The sequence below is a fragment of the Arvicanthis niloticus genome, chromosome 3, assembly GCF_011762505.2.
Source record: "Arvicanthis niloticus isolate mArvNil1 chromosome 3, mArvNil1.pat.X, whole genome shotgun sequence".
NCBI lineage: Eukaryota > Metazoa > Chordata > Mammalia > Rodentia > Muridae > Arvicanthis > Arvicanthis niloticus.
In genome coordinates this window covers 118101687-118126134 of record NC_047660.1, presented here as the reverse complement: position 1 = coordinate 118126134, position 24448 = coordinate 118101687, and the positions used below count along the sequence as shown (strand labels likewise).

At 41.9% G+C, this 24448-nt stretch overlaps 1 protein-coding gene across 11 annotated transcripts in view; it reads right to left on the bottom strand.

Moving 5' to 3' along the window:
* The window catches only part of Plekhm3 (pleckstrin homology domain containing M3), a 190504-nt gene that overhangs the window by 62567 nt on the left and 103489 nt on the right, over positions 1-24448 (bottom strand). For all 11 annotated transcript variants that reach the window (XM_076931778.1, XM_076931776.1, XM_034498822.2 and 8 more), the window contains one exon: positions 6875-6938. In XM_076931778.1, coding sequence (XP_076787893.1) covers positions 6875-6938 — 64 coding nt within the window. The remainder of the gene's footprint in view (positions 1-6874; positions 6939-24448) is intronic.

Below are 24448 nucleotides of genomic sequence, written 5' to 3'. Positions count from 1 at the left end.
CTGGGTGGACAATGGTGCAGGGATCAGGGCTCTGAGGCTATGAATACAAGTTCCTCAGCCTCCTGAGGCGTGGGGATTGGTGACTTGGTTGTGGGCACTGAAGCACTGTGTTCCTGCTGGCTGTGGATTCAGTGACATCAACCCACACGTGAATAAAGGTCATCACCTGTTAGTACTTTGGCAGAAGGGCAGCTGCCCTGAGTGCCCACTTAGGCCTTTCCTTTGTCTACTGCCTCTGTGAAGAGTGCCCACAGAGAACAACACTGTGAGTCTGTTTGCTTGGTGGGGGGGCAGGGAATACAAAGTGATTCACCAAACATCCTTGAAGAATTCAGCAAAACATATCTTCAAAGACTGGCCTTGAACTGCCTTGGACATGGCCTTTTTGTGAACTTACTAGCTACAGCTCTAGGGAGTCTCTGAAGTGGACCACCAGATACATTGTTCCTGTACAACACTTTTGACAGACATTTATGCCACAGTGATGAATAGGGCAACTCTGCAAAAACTCAGCTGAGAAGTTTGCCATCCACGGATGTTTAGTCAGTATTCAGAAAGACTGAAAAAATTAGCTAGGCTTGGTAGTGCATGCCTGCAATCCCAGCACTCTGGAGGCTAAAGCAATAGAAGTCAGCCTGGGTGGCATAGCAAGACCTGTCTAAAATACAGACAAAAAGCGGGCATCATTAAACAACTCACAATGATCTTGATAGTCAAAAGCAGACATCGGGGGCTGAAGAGATGGCTCAGGGAGTAAGAACGCTTGCTGTGAAAGGAAGAGGACCTGCGTTCAGATCCTAAGAACCCATGTAAAAGTATATCTCGGCTCTGAAAGGCTCAGGGTTAGGCAGCCTAGCCTGAATGGCAAGGTGCAGGGTTAGTGAGAGAACCAGGTGGAACTGGATAGAAGCAGACACCTGACATAATCTTCTGGAATATGTATGCATGTACATGAGCGTGTGTGCACTCAGCCACACAGCCACCATCCCCCACAGATATGCATCCCTTCCTTCCTGTCTATCCAGTCAGATTCACTGAATATGCACATGTTGTGTGAGATGTCAGTTGCCCAGCTCAAACGCTAATTGCTTCAGCATGAAAGAAGCAGCTGCGACTGTTCTAGGACACTCTGGAGAGGTATTTTGCATTTGGCTACAGCTCAGTCTTTTCATGACCTCCAGGTCTTCAGCCCACTGCCCCTTTCTTTGGCATCTCTCCCATTCACAACTCTACTTAAAATTCTCAACTTTTCCATCTCTATTCTTCATTAAAAGCAATCTATTGAGCCAGGTGGTGGCACACAATGATGATCTCAGCACTTGAGAGGCAGAGGCAGGGTAATCTGAGTTATGACTGGTCTGGCTAGCCAACCAGAGTGAATTCTAGAACAGCAGGGTTACAGAGAGAAACTGCCTCAAAACAATAAAAAGTAATCTATTGACATGTCTGAAATATTTCTTCCTGAAATAGCATGCTGTTTTCAATGAATGTATTAGTACCATAAATGAATGTGTGGTAGCATAATGATTAATTTTTCTCACTATAACTTAAAAGTAAGTTCCATTTTGTAAAATTTGGTATCCAGGTAAAGTAGGTCATGAGGAAAAGGTCCCTTAAATTGTCCCATGAGAAAGGTTTGAGGGGTGAGATGCTGGTCACAGAGGGAATGGGCGAGGAAGGACTACACTATCCCACTGCCTCCCCTGGGACCGAACATCCAGGATCCTTTCTCTTAATCACACATGACTAGAGTCCCTGAATGCTTACCTTACAAATGTCCTGAAGGTGAGTAGCACCAGAAGAAACAGTGAGTTGCATATGTTTTAGGTTTTGTTTCATAGTACAGGTAAAAGTTCACTCTGCCCTTTCAGAAGGAACTTTAGAAGAATTCTCTTATTTACATTCTAGGGAATGACATATTCAACCAGGATTCTAACTGAACCCATACAAATAGCTACAAATAGTTCAACAGAAACTTTCATACACTCTGGTATGAAAATTACATGCTGGTAAAATGTGGAACCTTTTAAATCACTGTTAAAAGAATCAGGTGGATAGAAGTACGGGGCTGGTTTGTCTACTACTCACCGGAAACAGGGAAGCCAAGGGAATGGGAATGTGGCACTCTATCTGCAATCTTGTTGGGATACATCCTTCTATTGTATCTTTCTTAAATTCTTCCCATAGATTCCTGATAATGCTGGATACATTGAAAATAACAAAATGAGGGCTGGAGAGACGGCTCAGTATTTAAATACACTTGCTGCTCCTCCAGAGAGTCTTAGTTTAATTTCCAGCACGTACATGGTAGCTCACTGTTTTGTAACTCCAGTTCCAGTATATCTGACACCCTCTTTTGGTCTCTGTGGGCACCAGGCATCATATGATGCACAGATATACATGCAGGGAAAACACTCATACACATAAAATAAAACAATAAAACCAATTCTATTCCATTCCCTCCTCTCGAGGTATCAAAAAAGGAAAAGCTCTTGAAAGAAATTTCCCTATTAAAATGTCCACTTGATTTGCCCACATGTTCACAAATGCTTATTGGTTGTCTGCTTAGCCTTTTAGCCTTCTGAGAGTTTGAAAAATACTGTGTACTCCCTAACAGAAAGCCCCCTCCCCCCATATATGTCAAGAAACAAACAACAAAAAGCACCCCAAACAAAAACAAAGTGTCCCACAAAGACCTTCAAAAGCAAGGGCTGGGAAGATGCCCGGCAGCTGAGAACTCTTGCTGCTCATGGAGAGGACCTGAGTTTAGTTCCCAGAATGAATGCTGCATGGCTCGAAACCACCTGTGACTGCAGCCTCAGGGGATCTGACATTCTTTTCTGGCTTCTGTGGGTATTGACACAAACACATATACACACAGAGATATACACAGATATACAGAATTTTTTTTAAAGTCTTTAAAAAAACTAATATATATATATTTCTTTGATCCAGGGCCTTACTATATAACCCTGGCTTTCCTGGAATTTTCTCTGTAGACAAAAGTGGACTTGAACAAAGAGATCCACATGCCTCTGGTCTTGAATGCTGGGATGAAAGGCATGTGCCACCACCTCAGCCTGAATACCATTTTCTAAGCCCCTTCTGGTTGACAGAAATTCATTTGGAATCAAGTTTTAAGAAATGAGTGAGTTGAACTAGAGCATCCTAAATCTCATAGGAACTGGAGAACCTTTGCCTGCCCTAATAGCCATTCCCTCGGCCCTGCCGTTAGGTCAGAGTGATCCTTGGCTCTATCTTAATATGCTCCAGGAAATGCTGCCAACTGACTAGTCACATAATGTGCTGGACAACTGCTACCTTTCCATGCATGTAATACCCAGAAAGCAGTCTAATCACCAGTGAAACACACAGGCCATGAGGACTCAGTACTGGCACTCTCTGTGCCAATAGCCAGCAGGTGATTTGCTCTTTGCTAAACAACTGCCAGCACTTGCCATTTATTCCCACATACCCAAGTATACCATAGTAAGAATGACTAGTAAGTATTGTGTCAGAGAATTAAAACAGTAATTTCTCAAGTGTAACAAAAGGTGTATTAGGTAGCTAAAAGTCTTCAGCCATTGTTGATTGAGTGTATTTGCTAAAATTTTGAGTACTATTATAAAAATAAAACTTATGAGGGAGTGCGTATACTTGGTACCAGAATGTTTTCAATATCTTTAAATAACATTAATGCTTTGTGTACTACACACACTATTTTAAAATTATGCATAAATATCAACTTCTTTACTATATCTATTATCTATTTTGTGTGTATGTGTGTGAGAGACAGAGTGTGTGTGTCTGCATGCACACACATGCACATATTCGTCTGCATGTGCAAGATCAGACAACAGCTGATAAGTTTCATTCAGTTCTCTCGGTCCACTGTGGGAGGTCCCAGGGATCAAATGTAGCTCACCATGCTGGGCAGCAAGCGCCTTACCCTCAAGCCATCCCACCAGCGGCTGTGCCTATTAGATCATGACTTTCTTTGAAATTGTCTTAAAACAATCAAATTTAAGAGAAATTTGTAAAAAGGAATATGTTATTGCTCAGGAGCCATGACTGCTCAATAATTTATGAATTTCTCTGTTTTTCACTATAAAACATACACCTAAAAATTCCCTTTTCTATAGTTACTGTATAAAATAGAAAAGTTTGCTTTTATAGAAGCCCTTAAGAGGAATGGGGGGAGAGGAGGACTGGGAGGAGAAGGGTCCAGATACTGGGATATAAAGTGAATAAATAAATAAACAGAAAAAAGAGTAAGAAATGGGAGACAATCACTGACTGTAACACTCCTGAAGCTGGCAAAGACTGGAAGGGAGAGATGGAGATGGCTCAGCTCCATGGTCAGCCAGGAAGGGCTCCTGCTTTCCTGATACACTCTTTCAGAAAACAAATGATAGTATTGTTTTTCTGCTCCAGGTCCCTTCCCTTCCCTATATCTGAGAACACTTCAGACCTAGAAAACATACTTGTTATTTGCCCAGAAACCAAAGGGAGATGGGCAGGGGTGCTCTTCAGAGCTGATAGCCAAGATACAGACAGATCAAAAGCTAAATCCAATTTGGTCTACCTCAGGCTGAAACAGTAATTGAATTAAACTTCCTCTAAATATGATAAGTTTGGGCTCTTAAAGCCAGGCACAAAGAAGCAGGTTAGAGCAAGCTGCTACACAAATGGATGCACTGGGCTCTAGCCCCTGCCCACAGGGAGTTGGATAAGCTGGTGATGGCTTCTATCACTCCACTGCCCAGCTGAAAACTGATTAAGCTACTTATGCAGTTTGGGGGACTAATGGCCTGGCCCACCAAGAACACCACTGTCACTGACTTAAGTAAGCTGTGTGGCATTTACGGTTTGATTATTCCAAGAAGGAAAAAGAAAGGGGCATGTGGGGCAGACAGCAGGGTACGGGGAGCTTTAAAAAGCAGGCTCCATTATTCTAAGTAGATATGCTACTTTGACACCCTAAAATGACTACAGAATTACTCTAATTCTCTCTTCATCTGACACAAAACTCATGTTTGAAGGGCCTCCTTAAAGGGGAGCTACTCTATTTTAAACTGCCTTTATAAGAATGTTTGGTGCCTTTAAACACATGTCTCAATGGTAGTGTGTGGGCCCTTAGCTACTATGGACCAGACAGACAGACTAAGAAGATAGATAAATAAAAGTATACCAGAAAATTCAATCACTTCTCCCCTGGAATATCACCAGGTGACTGTAATTGGAGACACATCCCTCTGCACCCTGGCCAGCAGCTTCCGTGAGGGCTGGCCTATGCCAGAAGGCAGGCAGGTCTGAAGGAGCAAGTAGGTCTAAATTTGACAAGGAGTATATAGATTCAAGCTAGCCTTCTTTCAGACATGTCCAACTAAACATTACACCATTTCTTCCATTTAAAACAACTGTCTTATCTCCAAATGACAATGAACATTAAAGTCTTAAATTTTTAAATTAAAAAAAGACATACCAGAAACCTTTAAAAGTAATTTCAGTCTGAGAAGTGAGCACAGGATATGGGTGAGTTTTTAAGCTGATCTCACTTCTTTTGGGCAAAATAACCAGTGAGGAAACAAAGACAGATTCCCAGCAGTTTGAGGTTTCTAAAGTTGTCACAATTACTTTCTGAGTCTTAAAAGAATAAGTATTTATTTAGAAAGTAAAGTTAGTGTTTTCACTCAGTGTCTGACAGTTTCTTAGGCAGTGAGTAAGATTGGTTTAAATGATTAACCAAAGCTGAGCAGACTCAGATCTCAGCCCTGAGCACACAAGGCCTTGGTTTCTTCCTGGCTGCTAACCTGTCAATCATTAAAAGTACATGCACTAACAAAATCCTAAAGGCTGGTTTTGCCTCTCTTCTGTGCTCTGCTATGTTTTATTAAACTGTATCCAACTGTTAGATTTCGGCGTCTGAAGGCTTTGTGTATCCACTCATTGCCTTTCCCACATCTTTTTTTTCCTCCTTCACATAATTTTTAGTTGAAATATTCACATCACATAAAATTCATTATTTTAAAGAAAACAGTCAATTTATCTTCAGTATATTCCCAAGGCATCATCACTATCTAGTTCAGACCTGGAAGAGATCCCATATCCATTGGCAGTCTCTGCTTACCTTCATTCTTTCCAGAGCCTGGAACCACTAATCTCTTTTCTGTCGCTATTAATTTGCTCATTGTGGACATGCCATTTAAATAGTTGTAATGATAGATATTTTTTCCTATCTGCATTCTTAACTTAGCATGATGTTTCAAAGGCTCATCCATGTTGTCGTGTGCATCACTATCTCGCTTCTTTTTATGGCTAGATAATGTTATATGATAATGACAAACAACATTTTGTTCAACCATCTCTCAGTTTATAAACATCTGGCTGTTCCCTACTTTTTTCTAGTGTGACTCATGCTACACTTGGCATTCTCACAAAGGTTTGGTTTTACTTGCTTTGGGGACCAGTCTTGCTATGCTAGCTATAAAGCCCAGGATACCTCAATCTCCTAAGTAGCTGGAACCACTACCCCCTCCCTACCCATTCACGGACAAGCTTTCATAGATTCTTGGGCATATAGTTGGGAGTAGAATCTCTGGGTTATATGGAGCTGCTAAACTGCTTTCCAAAGTGGCTATTCCACTTAACGTCCCTAGTACCAAAGTCTGAGTGCTCCAGGGACTCCACATTCTTGCCAGTATTTGTCATGGTCTCATAGTACCTTTTTTATACCAAATCTCCCCCATTCTGAACAAAAATCAGTTAACTGTGAAGAAATTACCGCAATGACAGATTAATTCAGTGCCCAAACCACAATCCACAAAGTGACTTCTGACAGAAAACAAAAATGAAAAGCCTTCAGAGCACATACCTGCTGCAGGTCAGCAAGAGAGTACAGGTGGATCTGTTGAAGGAGGTATTCTCTGGGGAAAATTCTGGAAACAAAGGCATATACACAGTGACCAGTGGCGCCGTAAGACACATGTTTCAGTTAAGTCTTATTCAGAACCCCTTTTACCTCTGCTTATGTTCCCAACCCTCTGAGAACCCAACTCTCAAGAGAAAAATCTCCCTTTCCTCTGATATATTTTTTTGGAAAGTAAACACTATAAATAAATTTGATTTTTCATTTCTAACGTTATCTGAAATGGTACAGTATTATAGGCCACATCTGAATTTTGTTTTGTTGTTCTTTTAGTTTCTGGAGATAAGTTCTTGATATGTAGCCCACGGTGGCCTTGAACTCGAAATCCTCCTGCTTCAGCCTCAACAGATACCGGGATTATAGGAGTGTAGCAGTATGCCTGTCAGGCTTCTCGTTTCTCATACTAGTTATGTCTCTAACAAAATGTGTCATCTTATATCTCAAACAGCTTCTATGCTTGTCTAGCTGCTATACTGTGTAACAAGAACAACTGAACTTGCTGGCGCTAACATCAGTGTAGGTATAACAGTAATGTGCTGGTTTGAATAAAAACGTCCCCAATTTTCCCCAATAGGCTCATGTTTAAATATTGGCCTCCATTTGGTAGAATTATTTGGGAAGGATTAGGGGGTGTGGCCTTGTTGAAGGGCCGGTTGTCATGAGAGGTGAACTTTGAGATTTTAAAAGAATCATGTTATTCCCAGTGTGCCTCTCTCCTACCTTCTGCTTGTGGATCAAGATATAAGCTTGCAAGCTATTCCTGCTTCCATGACTTTGCTCTGTCATCATGGACTCTAACTATTAGAAACCATAGGCCCAGTTAAGTACTTTCTTTTTATAAATTGCCTTATTGTTACAGCAATAGAAAAGTAACTAATACAACTGTACATCTAAACTAACTAATTTTAATGTTAAGAAATATTAGAACGGCAACCTATGTGTTTCTCTAGAATCACCTATGGGCAGGGGATAGTTCCACTGAATGTCACATTCATGATATATTCTCTTAAGGGCACATTGAAATTAACCTTTAGATTTTGGGCACAGATGGTAACAATAACAAAAAACTGTAAACTGAGACACCTCAACAAATTTCACTAGCAAGCAGCTCCCAAGAAAGAGAGTTAAGGCAGAGAAAGAAACAACACATACATGCACACGTACATGTACATGCAAGCACACACACACACACACACACACACACACACACACACACACACACGGTAGAGAGTAGTATACATCTGTAATCCCAGTACAGTTAAAGAAGGAGAATCTTGAGTAGGATGTCAACCTGGATAGTGACACTGACTCAAAATAAATAAACAACAAAAAGGAAATACTATATATTCAAACCAAATCCAAAGACAAACTCACAGTGTTAGTATTTTCTCTCTGTCTTACATGGTCCTATACACTAATCTTGTGGTTGCTTCTGAGCCTTAGCTTTTAATGGCTGTGCTGTCTCTCTAGCTCTAACTTGTAGTTAGAATGAAACTCCAATTTATTGAACTAACATTTATGACTATCCTTTTGACGCTAGGCATGAGGAAGTCTCAGTATCTGAGTTCAAGCAGCATGGAATGAAGTAGAGCTGAAGGATATAAACAAAATGATAATTAGACTACATGCTGGAAAGAGATGATATTAAGAGCGATGTGTGGGACACACCCTTTTAGAATGGCAGATCCCAATTCTGGGTACCCATCAGAACCACTGGGGCAGTTTTAGGAAGTGAAAGAACACACACATAGGTAGAGGGAGCAGGAAACAGTGAAGGCAAAAATCCTCCTATTACTAGCACAACCAAAGGTTAGAAGCTCTGGGCTAAATGTGTAACTTGCTGGGGAATTCATTATTCAGTCTGTTAATTAAGGACAAATTAGTTACCAAACTCATTAGAGATGAATATGTTCAGTTTTTTTATCCATCTAATGCTGATTAAGCACACATTACATACCAGGCACAGTACCACACTACGAAAGAAAAGGGTAATGGATCACTGGACAAAGCCTTGGCTAGTGGAGGACCAAACAGCCATTCTAGGTTGGAGCTGTAGAAATGGAAGAGTTCTGTTTCAAAACACAGTTTCATCCATAGACCAAGTGACAGGGCATTGCATTCTAGGAAACAGAACTTGGGTCCTGAGGCCAGGCTCCTTCGTCTCTAATGGACTAGGGCTGACCTGTAGCAGGAAGCAGGAAGCAGCCCCTGGGCGGCTGGCAGGATCTAGGGAAAGAGCTCAGCTCTGCATGTGGCAGTAGCTTTTGCAGAGAAGGACTCCTGCTGTGGAAGTGGACCATAGTGTAAGGAACCAAGGGACATAACCAATCTCCACATCATTAACACACAGGACAGAGATGATCAAGAGACCATTCCTCATTTTAAGAACCCAGTGTCAAGCAGCAATAATAAACAGTAAACCTTTTAACTCAGCATACACAATGTCATCCCACCTTCCAGCTGTTCTGAGCATTACATATGGACTCTATTTTTAAAAAAAATGATCTCAGAGGTAAAGACTAATGTACCTGGGATCATGAAATGGGATTCAAGGTCAAGACTTTCTGAGCACAAAGGACTATGCTCTTCCCAGTCTCTTGAAGTTGTAGACAGGAAGGAGTGGTGGATTTGAACTGAACATCTAATTTAGCTATGATATTTGTGCTCTTTGGTGTATTTCTTTCAGGCAGCAGCAAAATAATCACTGACCTTTGTGCACATGAGTGAGTGACTGAATGTGTGTATGTATCTGTGTGTACACACATGCAGGACTGCAAGCGCATGTGGGAGTGCAAGTACATGTATGAAAATGCATGTGGAGAGATTCTCCAGTCTCTGATACCTTAGTGCTAGGATCACAGGCATGCATGACTGCTACCAACTTTTTACATGAGTGCTGGAGTTCCAATCTCAAGTCTTCATGCATACACAGCAATGCTTTACCAAAGCAGGGCATCTCCCAGTCTGGTTTTGTTTTGTTTCTTTTTTGAGAGACTGGTTTCTCTATGTTAAGTTGGTCTCCACTTGTGGTCATTATCCCGTCTCAGTATCCCAACATTCAACCAATACAGGTGCACCTCACTATACTGGCTCCGGTGCCTTCTCTCTATGGGCAGCAGAAAAGATAGAGGGAATCTGGCAAGTATTCCTGACAAGATATCAGAAGCTCTTTCTGGGGTAATGACAAAGGAAAACTGAAAGTGGCAGGTGCACACTTATAATGGACTTTTTCTAAGAACTGACAACATTTAGAATTGGTGAAAGATGAGGAAGAGGTGAAAGATGACTCTGGGTATCCAGTGTGGGCAAGTAGATGGTGATGCCCCTGGCCAACATGGGATCAGACCATCAAGGAAGGAGGATGACAAAGTTATGTCTATATGTGCTAACTATCCAGAGACAGACAGGGTGTGAGGGATGCAGAAGAGCCAAACACTCAAACATCAGACTGATAGAACAGATAGATCAGAAACTGAAGGGGAAGGGCGATGAGCACAGATAAAGGTTAACTCTTTATGTTCCACTGTCTGGAACTACCTAAATGTATACTTGGATGGTCTGCAATTTTTCTCATCCTGGAAAAATGTTTTGAAAAGAACATTCATACATAAGTTGGTATCTGTGTTTCCTTGTTCTTTGTAAAATGTTCATATTCTTGTAGCATTAATCCAGCTTCCCCCAGTGCTTACAACTCACATAGCCATAGGACAGTGGTCAAAGCAAAGCAATTAACGACTATGCAAGTTGCAGAGTTTATTCCAGTTCCACCAGTTATTTCACTAATGTTGTTCCTTTGTTCCAGGGTCTTTTCCAGAGTACAATACTGTATTTATGAATTATGGTCTTGTTGCCAGATTACTTATGCATTTTCAGGTTTCTTGAGACTCAAACACATAGAAAAAAGAAAATCTAGGACATGGTCTTTTAGTGGGATTCCAAGGGTAGCAACAGAAAATACCATATTCTAACAGGTAAGACAGAGGCTGCTGGGAGGGAATGGAAGGAAGGAAGGAAGGAAGGAAGGAATCATCTTGAAAGGTAAATCACGAAGTTTCTTAAGTAAAAGCTAAGAGGCAGCAGTGCTGAGAGTCAGATACACTGACCCGAGTGTATAGGCTAGACAGTCATCACGTCATTCCACCTGACCTCATCCATTGGTGTAGAGACCCACCCTTTAGTGTGGAAGGATTGAAGGAAGGTTCTGACATAACCTATAGCAAGGACAAACACTAGGGAGCAGATCTGTTATGTTTGATACTTAAAACTCTCTCTGGTCTAAAATCCTAAAGTTTCTATGATTAGAAGTAGATAGGATGAAGGAATTATGCATAAACCAAATCATCCTGGCATGCCCCTGAACTCCACCAGACAGCTAGAGTCCTTAGTTATCCAAGCAAGCAACATCTGTGTTTTACCTGCAACGAGGCAGGCCTTAGAGCAGGTGCTGAGTTTGCTGCTTTAATGACCACAACTGGTGAGGAAGGAAGAACATTTCCAGTTTCTCCTTCCTGGGTTCTTTTCCTTCCAAGCCCTGTTCATTATTCTTTTCACAGACACAATTCTGGCTTCTGTCATCTCTACTGTTCTTTCAGCATTATCTGTAGAGCTGAAGGTAATTCTGCCTTTATTTAATGCTGCAAACTGTGTAAATGTATTTTGCATGAATTTATTTTCTGTCTCCCTTTAAAGGAGACTCTTAGGTTCCTCCAGAAGTTTGTCACCTACTATCTCCCTGTATCAGGCTCCAGTGTTGAACACCATAATTTACATGAGGTCAGTCATGATAGACATAAAAATTGGAAAATTCAATATATGCGGAAAAGATAAAGGAACTGAGCCTACTGGGTCTGGAGAAGATGTGTGTCCAAAAGATTTAGTGATAGCCATTAAAATACAGACCTTTAAGAGAGAGAATGTCAATCAGCCTTTCTCCCCAAGAGGAAGGAAGTTGTGACATAAAAACAGTGACCCAAATGGGAGAATAAGTCTCCCCAGAAGGGGCCAGTGGGACCTAGTAAAAAGCATCTCCTATAGAGACACTTTTTAATGTAAATGAAAGAGGAGAGAATTTTCCTACTGATATTCAGAGACAGGGCTGTGCTTTTGTGCCTACAGGAGGCACATGGATTTCCACAGTAGGGCAATAGGGCAGATAAGGCTTGCCGCCCCTGGCTCACCTCTCCATGGAAGAAAACTGAATTGGAAACACATTCTCTAAACATTTCCTTCAGGCAGACTAACTACAGAGGAGAGCCAGAGTGAGACACAAACACCAAGATCAGGTTGGCAGGCCATAGTGTCATCTTCATGACCCCAAGAACTGCTCTACTGTGGTTTGGGTCATAAAAGCTGCCCAGCAGATACAGGCCCTTGAGCAAACGAACTGAACGAGCAGGGACGCCTCGGGTCTTTTTTCCTTCAAGTCTGAATAGGACATGGGTTACAGGGGACCTAGACAGGCAGGGCCTGCTCAGTCAGCAGGAAGAGAGATGCCAGAGGCATCTGCCCAGGGGAAGGCACCTCAGGGGAGGCAGTCACTTCAGGGAATATGCTGTCAGTGCTATTTATGGCTGAGAAGAAAAATTTGGTGTCCCCTAAAGATATTTTTACCAGCATTAATTTTACTTAATACATTCAATAACGCATGGGTAATTACTTGCATCACTGGTCAGAAAATACTGATCACTTTATCTACTATGAATTAACAAATACCCCTGTGACCTGCCACTATGGTTAAGAATCTAAAATCAAAATCCAAAATTGGCACATACTTCATTGACTCAAGCAGATTGTGGGCTCACAGTGTGCAGCAGTCAGTGTGCCTGCCCCCAAAGACTTGGAAGAACATTTTTAAACATACAGATATATATGTAGAGCGAGGAAGCTGGCAGGGTACCTGGTCAGAAAAGGCTTCCACGAATGGGAAGTAGGGAGTTCTTGGGAGGAAGTGGAGGTGGAAGGATTGGTGGTATTCCAGGTGGAAAGAGCAGCAGTAGCAGAGACTGATGTTGGATGGAGCATGCCCAGTGCTTAGTAAGCCTCTCCTGGGCAAGGTATACCATGGAATGTGAGCTTAGAGTTAATATGTAAGGTAGTATGTATCCAGCCAGTACATGTGTATGTCTTGATTATCACGCTGAATCTATATAAAAAGAAAAAGAAATGCCACAGAAGTGCTCTAAGTAAGACAAGGACATGGTGAGAGCCGATGGGAAAGAAGGGGATAAAGGCAGGACAGACTTGGTGAGAAATAAAGAGCTCTAAGGAGGATTAAAGGCTTACAACAAGAGGCCTTCCACCAGGAAGATCATCACCTCAATCATGGTGAGCCACAGAGAAGCCTCAGTTTCCTCACTAAGTCAAGAACATAACTGGAAGCTGTGTTTGCTGAAAGAGGAAGGAAGAGAAGCCCTCTCACTGAGAGAGCGTCTGGGCTTTTGAAGAAGATGGGAACTGTATGCTATGGCCAAATGGAGTCTCCTGAGTCAGTTAAGGAAATTCCTGTCTCCAGCCTGTGGGTTTCAGGTGGAGCTACGATTATAAGGAAGTCCAGGACAACACAACCGGGAAACAGAAAAGACCTGGCCCTTGAGAAACAGTGCCAGAAAGGATTTTTCCAGGGAGAAGCCTGGGAAGGAACACTGTGACAGCAGAAGAACTGCATTGGGAAGGCCAAGGAAGGGAGCTTCCTAAGGGGAGATAAAGAATCCACAGCATAAGAGCCGGGTGTGTGTGTGTGGGGTGGGAGCAACACAAGGAAAACTCTCAGGAGCCCTCTAGCAAACAGGAATTCATCGGTGACCTCAGATAATGGTTCTGGCAGAAGGAAGAGAGCCAGACTACAGAGGGGCAAGGGTGGCACACGACTCTTTCAGAACTTAGCTTTAAAGGAAAGGAGAGAAAGTGGGCCACTGCTAAAGAAGGGTACAGGACGGAGAAAAGGCTCCTTTTCTACAGAATAGGAGAGACGAGCATATTTACTGCCAAAATGAAAGAGCTAATACAGATGCAGAAACACAAACATAAGGGGGAGTAACAGCGTCTGATCCAGGAAAGCGAATGTGGAGCCAACTGGAAATTTTCATACACATACACAGGAACTTGTATGTGAACAGCACGTGCGTGTGCGCTCTCTCTCTCTCTCTCTCTCTCTCTCTCTCTCTCTCTCTTAATTAAAATGCTTTCAGTTTTTACTAAAGTGTTATCTAACAGGTATTATTTATTAATTTCTCCTATGTAACTTCCAAATTTTACCCTATTAGGAACTGAAAACTGCAAACTAAGCAAAGGCGATCTGACTTAGCAGTCCTTGGCAAACGGGATCCTTGCTGCAAAAGGTCTCTTTGGTTTTCAGGTGAGGCTGCTTTCCTATGTTTGGGGCTTCCTATGCATGAAGTGACCTCCCTGCACTATAACACTACTAATCACCAGGCCCAGCAGCATTTCTGCAGCAGGCCGACCACATGCACGGTCCTGCTCACGACAATGCAAACTCATGTAGCAGGGCTTGACACTCAAGTCAAAGGACAAAAGCGCTAAGAGTCAGCTCCACACTTGTCTCGTCCATCAAGGGACAGCTCAGCACTGACAGGTTCTCTGGTACCAGAGAAGACTGAGGAAGCCTGCTACAGGTCCACAGCCATCAACTCGCACACCTAGATCTAGTAGCAATGCTTCTATTTATCATCCTTGGAACTGCCTGACACTGGGACGGTAACTTAAAGGTGAGAAAAGATGAAAACGGAAAAGGAAAAAGTTCATTTATGATTCAGAGCCCTTATATTAGCTGACACTTGGGGTTAAACATTCAGACATGATTTTCTATAAAATCAAAGACAGTACAGTCTTAACAAACAAAACAAAACAAAACAAAACAAAACAAAACAAAACACCAAGGAGACTTCATTTCATTTTGTTCTATGGCATTAAGTTAAACAAATCAATATCCATTTAACCTGACTGATTTCTGAGGACTTCAACTCCCACCAAACCCTGGTACTTGTTGAGCTTCTCTCAGGGACTGAGTTGAGCCCTGAGAGAAGTAGTCTCTTCACAAATTTTTGACAGAATTGTTAATATATGTATAACATTTCCAGGAAACTGAGTTCTCAGAGATCCACAATTGGGATTTAAAAACCCAAAGACTGGGGCAGGAGAGGGGGCTTAGTTTGTAAGGTTCTTGTTGTATAAGCATGAAGATTTGAGCTCAGTCCCAAAACATACATAAGATGCCAGGTGCTAAATGTCATGGGTAACCAACTGCTTTCTGATTGGAATCAAGGCCTGACCCACAGGATGTACTGTATGTATGGAATTCAATATATGCTTGGTACTGTAAACCCAGTCAAGCGCTGATAGCTGGGAAGATCACAGACCTTAGGGGAAACTCACTACTATTGTTTTGCTAAACAACATGTGATCAAACTGCCTTCTAAATACTGGTGTTTGTATTATAGATTAGTGCAGCTCTTAGCCTTTGTCAGAGGAGCTTCTTACTGCAATGGAAGTAGCTGACATGGAAACTGGTACTGTCTAAGTGAGGAGAATAAAGGAGAGTGAAAGTCCTCAGCCCTCAGTGGGATACCTGCATTACCCTCTCCAAGGCTTAGGACACATCTAGGAAGAGGGAACAAACAGAATGGAACAAACTGGAGGATGAGCAAGTGTGGGGTGCCCACACAGACTGTATTCTGCACATATACAACATAGGAAGAACATTGGCTCTGCCAGCATTTCATCATAGTAGAGAGAATGGCTCATCCCTCCCTGAGGGATTCTTTTTTAAGTAGATTTTGAGTGTTCTTTTTAAATTTTTTATAGATTTCTTAAAATTATTTTTAATTACGTATAGGTGTGTGGACATGAATGCAGGTGCCCAAAGAGGTGAGAGGAATTGGATGCTTAGAGCTACAGCTACAGCTCCGGCTACGGGCAGTTGTGGAGCACGTGATGTGGTTAAGAATTGGAGCCCAGCGAGGAGCAGTATATCCCCGTAACCCTAAGCCATCTCTCTAGCCCTGTGAAGGATCCTGACAGTTAATAGCAGCTGGGGGAAGGGGTGAAACTTTCTTTAGTAGAGTAGTCCCCATAAGTTGGCCATGTTCTAGTAAATAACTTCCCATCCATTCTTCAAACAACCCTAATTAAACTCACTGGGTCTCACACAACGGCATGAAAATGGAAGGGGAGCTTTTGGAGAAGAAGGGAGTTTTCAGTGAGAAAAGGTAATAAGGTAAAAATGACTTAAATTCAGCATATACATGTATGGGACTATCAAAAAATAAAAAAATATTAGAAAAAAAATGTCAGATGTAATTGCAAGTCCTTCCAGTGCTGGTGGGTGGTAGAGTCAGGAAGATTCCTAAAGTCCACTGTCAGATAACCTAGCCAAATCAGTGAGCCTCTGGCCAGTGAGAGACTGTGTCTCAAAAAACAAGGTACCTGGCTCCCAAGGAACAATACCCTAGGCTGGCCTCTGGCCTATATATGCATGTGTATACACGGGATTGGGGGGGGGGGGGAAGGGGAGGGAGATAGAGAGAGATTAAAGTGAAGGGTGTTGGAATGGAATTATTTCAATTTAAACAGACTTTAAAGAAAAAAATTACAACATACATATTCATATACATAATAAAAAGATAAAGCCGAATGCAGACCTCTGGAATTTGATTCTGAATAATAAGGGTCTCAAAGAAAAATAAGTTAGAGGTGAGTAAAGGATAATTTACAAAGAAAACCATTTATTCACATATTTCTACTGTGCTTTTCAGGAATATGTGATCCAGGGTTGGTAATTTGTACTGAGTTGCAAGAGCCATTGCGACTTTACACCCACATAGAAATCTGTAAAAAGCATTGTGAGGCATCCCAGGAGGAGCAATTTGGTGTCAGTGATATGAGCTGCAAACTCTCATGAAACAGTTCCATTAGGCTGGATGTGGAGAGGACTTATGCATCCAGCCATGCTCTGAGCTAATGGAAAAACAATCTGAAATCAAAGGCAGATATTTCGATGAGAACCCACATGGAAGAAATGAGCTGCAATCATTTCTCTACATGCCTCATTTTGCTAATCTCATTGGTTGAAAAAGTGGCAAGCTTGCACAAGATATTATATCTGAGTAGATAGTCACAAGAAATAAGGGTTTCCTTTACAGGGTCATTCAGAAAGTGTGTGTAAGCTACTTAGTAACAATCTAGAGACTGGAGTAGCAGTACCTGGGAAGTAATTTGGGCTGTGATTATTCTGTGGTCTGGCAGACAGTGACAGATCACATCCCTTTTATAAATCCCAGCTTAGATTCTTAAAGTAGTTTAAATAAGAACAAGAATGTTGGACTTTTAATACAATGTTCCAAAAAATGATTTTAGGTAATGATGTATTTCATTTTAGAATGAGACAAAATTACTTCCTAACATTTTGACGAATTTTTCAGTAAAAGAGCTATGTACGTGTACAACGTAGTACAATTAATACACACCTTTACTGCACTCCTTCCTCAAAGCTTATTAATCTGTTTACTATGGTATGGCATGGTCTTGCAGGCAGTCTCTAGCTCCATTTTAGATTTATGATATTGGTATGTATTTATATACGGATAGCTATCTAATATATTTCTGACTGAATAAAGGTGAAGGGAGGGAGGCACGACAGGAGAGCAGGCAGGCAGACAATTTACAAACGACATTTCTAGAGTTGGTCCAAAAGAAAAATTATTTATGATGCAATCTAAGGACAGTTGGTTTCAAACATTATCAAAATAGCATCTATATTATATAGTTTCTGAGCCCTGGTAGATTTGTGTAGCTGGTCTGCTAAGACTGTAGCCCAACTTTAGCTAGTGACAGTTTAAACTAAGTTGAAACTAGCATAAAAGCCTAGCTAATAAGTATTCCAGAGAATAAAAAGTCATATTTATTTACTGAGCATAAAGAAATGTTATTAATACACTTTAAGTGCTAATAAATTACTAGTCTTTAATGATACTATTTTAGGGAGAATATTGGGCCTGTGAGAGGGCTCAGCTGGTAGGAGTGTTTGTGTACAGACCTGATGACTGAAGTTTGACCCCTGGCTCCCAAATCCCACAAGGCAGTAGAAAATCTGATCTCCACACAGGCACGGCAGCATGAGAATGTGCACACGTACACAGACAGACAGATACACACACACTTCATGATAATACTACTGCTGAATGGGTTTATTCTTCTAAAATCCAATATTAACCATATTTTGCATACATAGATCACATATTTTTGAGGCAAAACACTCTTAAGATCAGAGACACAGCAAGTAATCTGTGTGGGTTTTTAAGAACTTCATAATAAATAAGCCTCTTAAATTAAGCACATTTTTTTCTCTAATCCATTACGTGCGAGTCTATGAGTATATGTGTGAGTATGTGTGAATGTGTGTGAGTGTGTGTGTGTCTGTATGTGTTATGTGCATGCTTGTAGAGGTGGAAACTGATGTGTGGAATCATAATTGTTCTTGCATCCTATTCATTGAAGCAAAGTCTCTCAATCAAACCCAGAACTTACTGACTTGGTTAATCTTGCTAGCCACCTTGGTCAATGCCTTCTGAAGCTAGAACTATACCTGAACCACCATGCCCACCCAGCCAGCACTTATACAACTTTCTGGGTACCCAACATCTGGTCCTCATGAGCCACTTGAGTCACAGGTGCTTTAATCAATGAGACATCTCCCCAATCCTAAATTAAGTATATTTAAATCACAATAGCATTCAGTATCTTATATCAAATATCCTTCCACCTACTATATCTAACTCTGTGTGTGTGTGTTTGTGTATGTGTGTCTCTGTGTGTGTTCATTCGTGTTTGTGTGATTGGGCACCAAAAGTTGACACTATTTCTACCTTAGTTTGAGACAGGGTCTCTCATTGAACCTGTAGCTCTCCATTGCTAGGCTGGCTGGCCTGTAAGTCTCAGGGATCCTCCTGTGTCCAGCACTGGGTTTACCGACATATACTGTTATGTCAGCTTTTACATAGGTGCTGGGGGTCCACATGCAGTCTCCTATGGTGTATGGCAAGCACTCTGCCTACGAAGCCATTTTCCCAGCCTCTGTATGAAGATATCTTACCATCCCATTATTTGTTACAACTCTCACTGAGTGAACTGCTTAATAATAACATTCTTGTACATCTATAAGCACAACAAAATAGCAGTTCTGCTCAGTAATTCATGATTTTTTTTAATGTTCACTGACATTAAAGATATTCACTTAGGCATAGTACTTCAAGACCTCTAATCCCAGGTCTGAGAGGCTAAAACAGGAAGACTGTCATGACTTTAGGGACAACCTGAGTATAGACTGAGATCCTGTCTCCATAAGGTGTACAACTAAGTAACTAAGTGACATGATTCTATGACAGACAGCACACCTGAAACCATTTTAATGAGAGAAACATTTACAGAGAGAAAAATCTAGAAAACAAGCTCAGAAGTAGAATAGTAGGTGCTTTCTTATTTTATTTTTCTATGATGAATCATATATATTGTATTAAGCAAAACCCAGTTTGACCAAATGAAGTTGCCAGATTCTTGTAACAACAGTTTATCTGCTTAATGAACCTATTCAACAAGTATTTATTAGTCTCCACTCCATATCAGGTGCTGTTCCAGGCCCTGGGGCTAGAGCAGTGAACGATACAGATAAAAAGCCATGACCCAGTGTAGCTTACCTCTTGGGGAAAGAACAGAAGCATACATGGAACAAAGGACAACTTTGTACTTTAAGACAGGGAGACAGACAAAACACCATACCGTGCCATCTGTGAATAGGTAATGAAAGAAGACAGGAGGGAGGAGGAGGGGGCAGGGATATTAAGTTGCACACTGGCTGTAATTTAAAATACAGTCAGGCATGGTTCTTTAAAGAGATGGCTGCATAAAGACCTAGAAGAACAAGCAGGTGGTATAGAGACTCAGGCAGGGGCCCTCTTAGTATGCTAAGGACCAGCAGAAAGGCCGGTGCGACTGGAACAGAGGCAGGAAGTGGTGGGAGGTGAGACAGAGACTAATGGGGACAAGACTGTGCACAGCTTTGGCTTCGACTTGGAGTGAAAGGTAAAGTTATTACATCAGTTGGTCCAGAAGTGACATCATCCAATCTGCACATTAGCTGCAGCCAGAATCCTATGAACAGACTGCCACATGGGACCAGTGACTGCAGCAGTCCAGGAGAACACGGTGGAGTCTTGGGCCTTGGTGGCAGCACTGACAGTGGAAAGAGGAGACATGGTTTGAGGCTGAAGCTGTCAGGCTGCCAAGAGGAAGGTGTATGGCTTGGAACGGAGGTGTTTGCAGTGATACAGGAAGGGGGTGGTCTGCAGTAGGAGGTGGGACAGGGATTTTATGAGCTTGGTTTGGACATAGGTAAATTTGAGATAATATTTAAAGTGAAAGGACCACTTCACCAGCTAGACTCAGCTAGTTCACACTTCAGTGAACTCACTAGAAAAGCAGCGTAACTCTGGGTAAAACGGTAAGGGGACAAAACATGAGTCTGATGGGATAATGTCAATAAAAATGGCAATCTTCATGACAGAAAGATCCCATTGCTTAGCAAAACTAACATTTCAGTGGGAACTCACACTAGATAGTCCCACCATTCAAATAAAATGTGAAACAGGAAAATGAGAATTTTGAGGAAGTCAAGTCAGTGTGCCGCTGCAGAACAATCAGTCAAAGAGAGACCTTGATGAATAGGCCCAACTTCCTTTCCTGACACGTGATCCAGCGCTGCTCAGAGTCACCAGAAACACAGGCTTGAGAGTGTAGACTGTCCCCAAGCAGCGCGGGAAAGAAAACAGTTTAGGCTTACTTCACAATGGGCACTTCAGATTTACTAGGCATATCAAGACCCAACTCACACTTTCAATGATGGAAATACTCAAGCAGCCACGTAAATTTCCCAGCCCCAAAGATTTGAGTGTTCACAAGAGAAACATGGGATTTAAGAAAAGCTTGATCTAATAGCTGGTGATGTTTTCAGTGGTTTAAGATAAAATGGGAGGGAGGAGGAGGGCGAAGTACTAGAAAGCTTTTAAAATCGATAAATCGATTTTCTTTTTAAAATGTGTTTGATTTCTGAGGTTGTTTGCCTTTTTTTTTTTTTTTTAGTATTGCTATATTCTTATATAAAATCATAGTGAGAAATAATAATTTGTTTTTGATGTCTGTTTTGACTAGAGACATATATGAAGCAACCCTGCAGATATTGCTATACTTTTGTTTTAAGTTTCTATGTTTGGGAAATAGAAAGGTCTGGCAAACTGTGACATATAGAAAAAGCACTTGCTGGCACTAAGTCAGTTGTCCTGCCTGGCTCCCCAGGATTGACTGCCTGTTGCTGAGCCCAGGCCTGGACCGGCCAGCCATCTTACCTCCTGTCTACCTCAATCAAGTCTTCCTGAGGAATGAAAGAGAGTCCTCTCAGGAGCATGAGCCAGGAGTGGCTATAAACATCTGGGAGGCAGTGGCAGGTAGGCCACTACCAGTTCAAGATCAGTCTATTCTACACCGTGAGAGCCAGCCATATAAAAAGAACTTGTCTAGGCTCAAATATTTTGGTCGTCCTGATAAGCCCTTAGAAACAGTGATCACTGGAGTGATCATGGAACTTTGTTTATTGCCTTGCTTGTTCTTTGACTATTTGTGTTTATTGTGTTGCTTGTTCCTTGACTATTTGCATCTACTGTATTGCTAGTTCCTCAACCTAGAACTGACCTTAATACTTGCTTGCATGCAATTAAAATGATATAAACACAAAAAAGGAGGAGGGGGATGGGATGGGGGTTTCGGGGAGGGGGGGAATGTGATGGCATCTGAAATGTAAATAAATAAAATATCCAATAAAAAAAAGAGTATGGAGACCTCCGGACACCACCCTCATTTACTGGGCAAGAAGCAGTGATCTAAGCATGAGAAAATATGGGTCCAGTTGGGTTCTGCTGCCCACCAGCCTTTCACTGTGGGCAGGTCAGAGAGCCTCTCCGGCCAGCTCTGTCCTGTCCTTCTCTTCTAAGTATCCTTTGTTGTATGTGCCTCAAAGGACTGCTATAAAGAAAATTATAGATTTCTGGGAAAGTTCTTCTTATTGATAAAAAAAAAAATCCCAATAACTGTAAGTAATTCTGAAAAACATGAGATGACATAACCTTAATGATTCATGAACTCTTATAGTACAACTAACTGATGCAAGCTTCTATCTTAGGCTCTAAGACAGAGGAAAACAATCTTGTCCTCTAACAGCCTTCCAGGAGTCAACAAGATAGGAAATGAGTCTGAAGAGATATATGTCACCCAGGCACCTAAGCATCAACTGAGTGGTCCAGGTGATCACTGTTGGAAGATACCACTGAACAAAGACAAGAAGAGGTAGCATTTGAGCTCCCCTAAATGACTTTAGGTTATTTTTTAACTTTAGTGGCCGGTAGGTGGGAGATGTGGATGGTATGTCAAGGAAATGAACATTTGATTTTGACTGGAGTACCTATGACCCACCAAGGACCATGTGAAAGGTGAAGCCAAACATATAGGTTACGGCCAGGTCACAGGGATCAGATGGCCAACCAGGCATGCTGTGATATTCGGCAGGTAGCTGAACTATTTACAGTCTAGTCAGTCTGCTCTATGGCTGAATGGTTGTTACCTGGACTAGTTAGAGGATCCAGCGCAGACAGGATTCCTAGTTAGCAAACTAGAGAAACAGGCGATGAGAGGCCAGACGCAGTGAGTGACAGGAACAAAGAGTAAAGGAAGCCTGTGACCATCTCTTAGTGAATCTTAAAGCAAAGCTTCCAGATGAAGTTCTGAGTACAGACAGCAAGGATGGTGTGAAAGCAAATGAAATGGAATGGGCTACGGTGGATAGGCTTTCAGGCTCCAGTGATGTCTGTGAACATGTCACTGGAAATAACCAGACAGCAGCTAGAGATACAAGCTGCTGATCTCTTCCAGTCACTGTAGACTTGTGGATGGATCATGACTCTCTCCCTGCAGCTGCCCATCAAGGACCCTGAGGAAAGAATACCTTCCCACATGCAAGGAGTTACCAGACAGACTCAAGTCAGGAACATGAAGAACGGCAGCAGAGTTGTGACCTCCCATTTCTCTGTTCAGGGGCTGGAGGGCGGCAGAGGCAGCAAGGCTGCAGAGGAGGGGAAACTCAAACAGCTAGAGGATGAAGAAGGTCATGAGACAAGAGACCAAGGAGAAAGTGTAGCCATGATGGCCAGAAGGTCACTGAAAATGGAGCCTGCAGAAGTCACAATGTCTTCAAAGAATGCAACTCCCAGCCAGGGGTCAAGTAAGTTACTGGGCAAAGAGAAAGCAGAGATTTTCTACAAGTTTTCCTAGTCAAAGGAATGTCTGAAGATATAGCTTGTGCAGTGGTGAAAGAAAAGGCTATTCTGCTTTTGTGTTTGATTATCCTGGTGAAGAAAACTAAGGAGTAAGTATTAAATAATTGTGCTAGAGGAACCGGGGCATGTTCTCTGAGGGATTCTTCTACGCTTACACTGTAGGGCCACAACCCACACCTGGGGACTCTTCCAGATGATGCACTTTTTACACAGGAAGACCCACATTCTTTAATGCCTCTAGGCTCAGCATCTTTTTGCCTCTTCCTCCTTGTTTATCTCAAGTCTCCTCTTGAGTTTCAGTGCTTATTTTAAAATGGGAGCTAACATTACTGAGCACACACTCTGTTCCAGGCACTTTCCCTTATCTTTAGGGTTTCCTGTTTATAGGTGAGACAACCAACCAGCTAGAAAGTGTTACAGAGGTGAGCACTGGGGCAGGAATGTCTAACTTCAGGGCCCACGAAGCCACCTTCACAGGTGCTCTTACTTTATTATTTTTGTTTCCTTCTTTGCTCGTGGTGGCCCAGTTGCCATATTCGGCTTTCTGGTGGCCTGGAATCACTGCTCCAGGGAAACAGAGAGTAAATGCCTGGAGAGCATGCTGTTTCTGTCTAGCACAAGCACTGGGAATCCCTAACCCATTCTGTGAGAAATGGCCATGTTGGCCTAATGCTGTTTCTGCTAGTTCTAGAAGTACCTTCATGTTTGTCTTTTGATAAAACAGAATCTAAGACTGCTGCCAACCTTTGGTACCCCAACCTGAAATAAGAGTTAAGGTGCTAGTATCCAAGACGAATTGTTCTTATCATTTATGCATATAAATCCGGGGATAAAAATTGCAAATGCCCACAAATCCAGGGACTATGAATGAATGAGATTGGCTGAGATTGAGAAACAGGATGGGGTTTATCCTATCTTCCAGCAGATGCTGGGATTGAAGGGACAACAGGAGTAGTAGAAACTACAGTAAAGCAGATTGCTGCTACATAAAAACAAGGGAAGCCCTGTGTAATGAGAGCTTCTGATTTTCAAAGAGAAGCAGAAAGCTGGATATGTGTATGCATAAAAAAATCTTCTTTATTTTGTGCATATGGTGTGACTGTGTATGATGTGTGTGCATGTATGTATG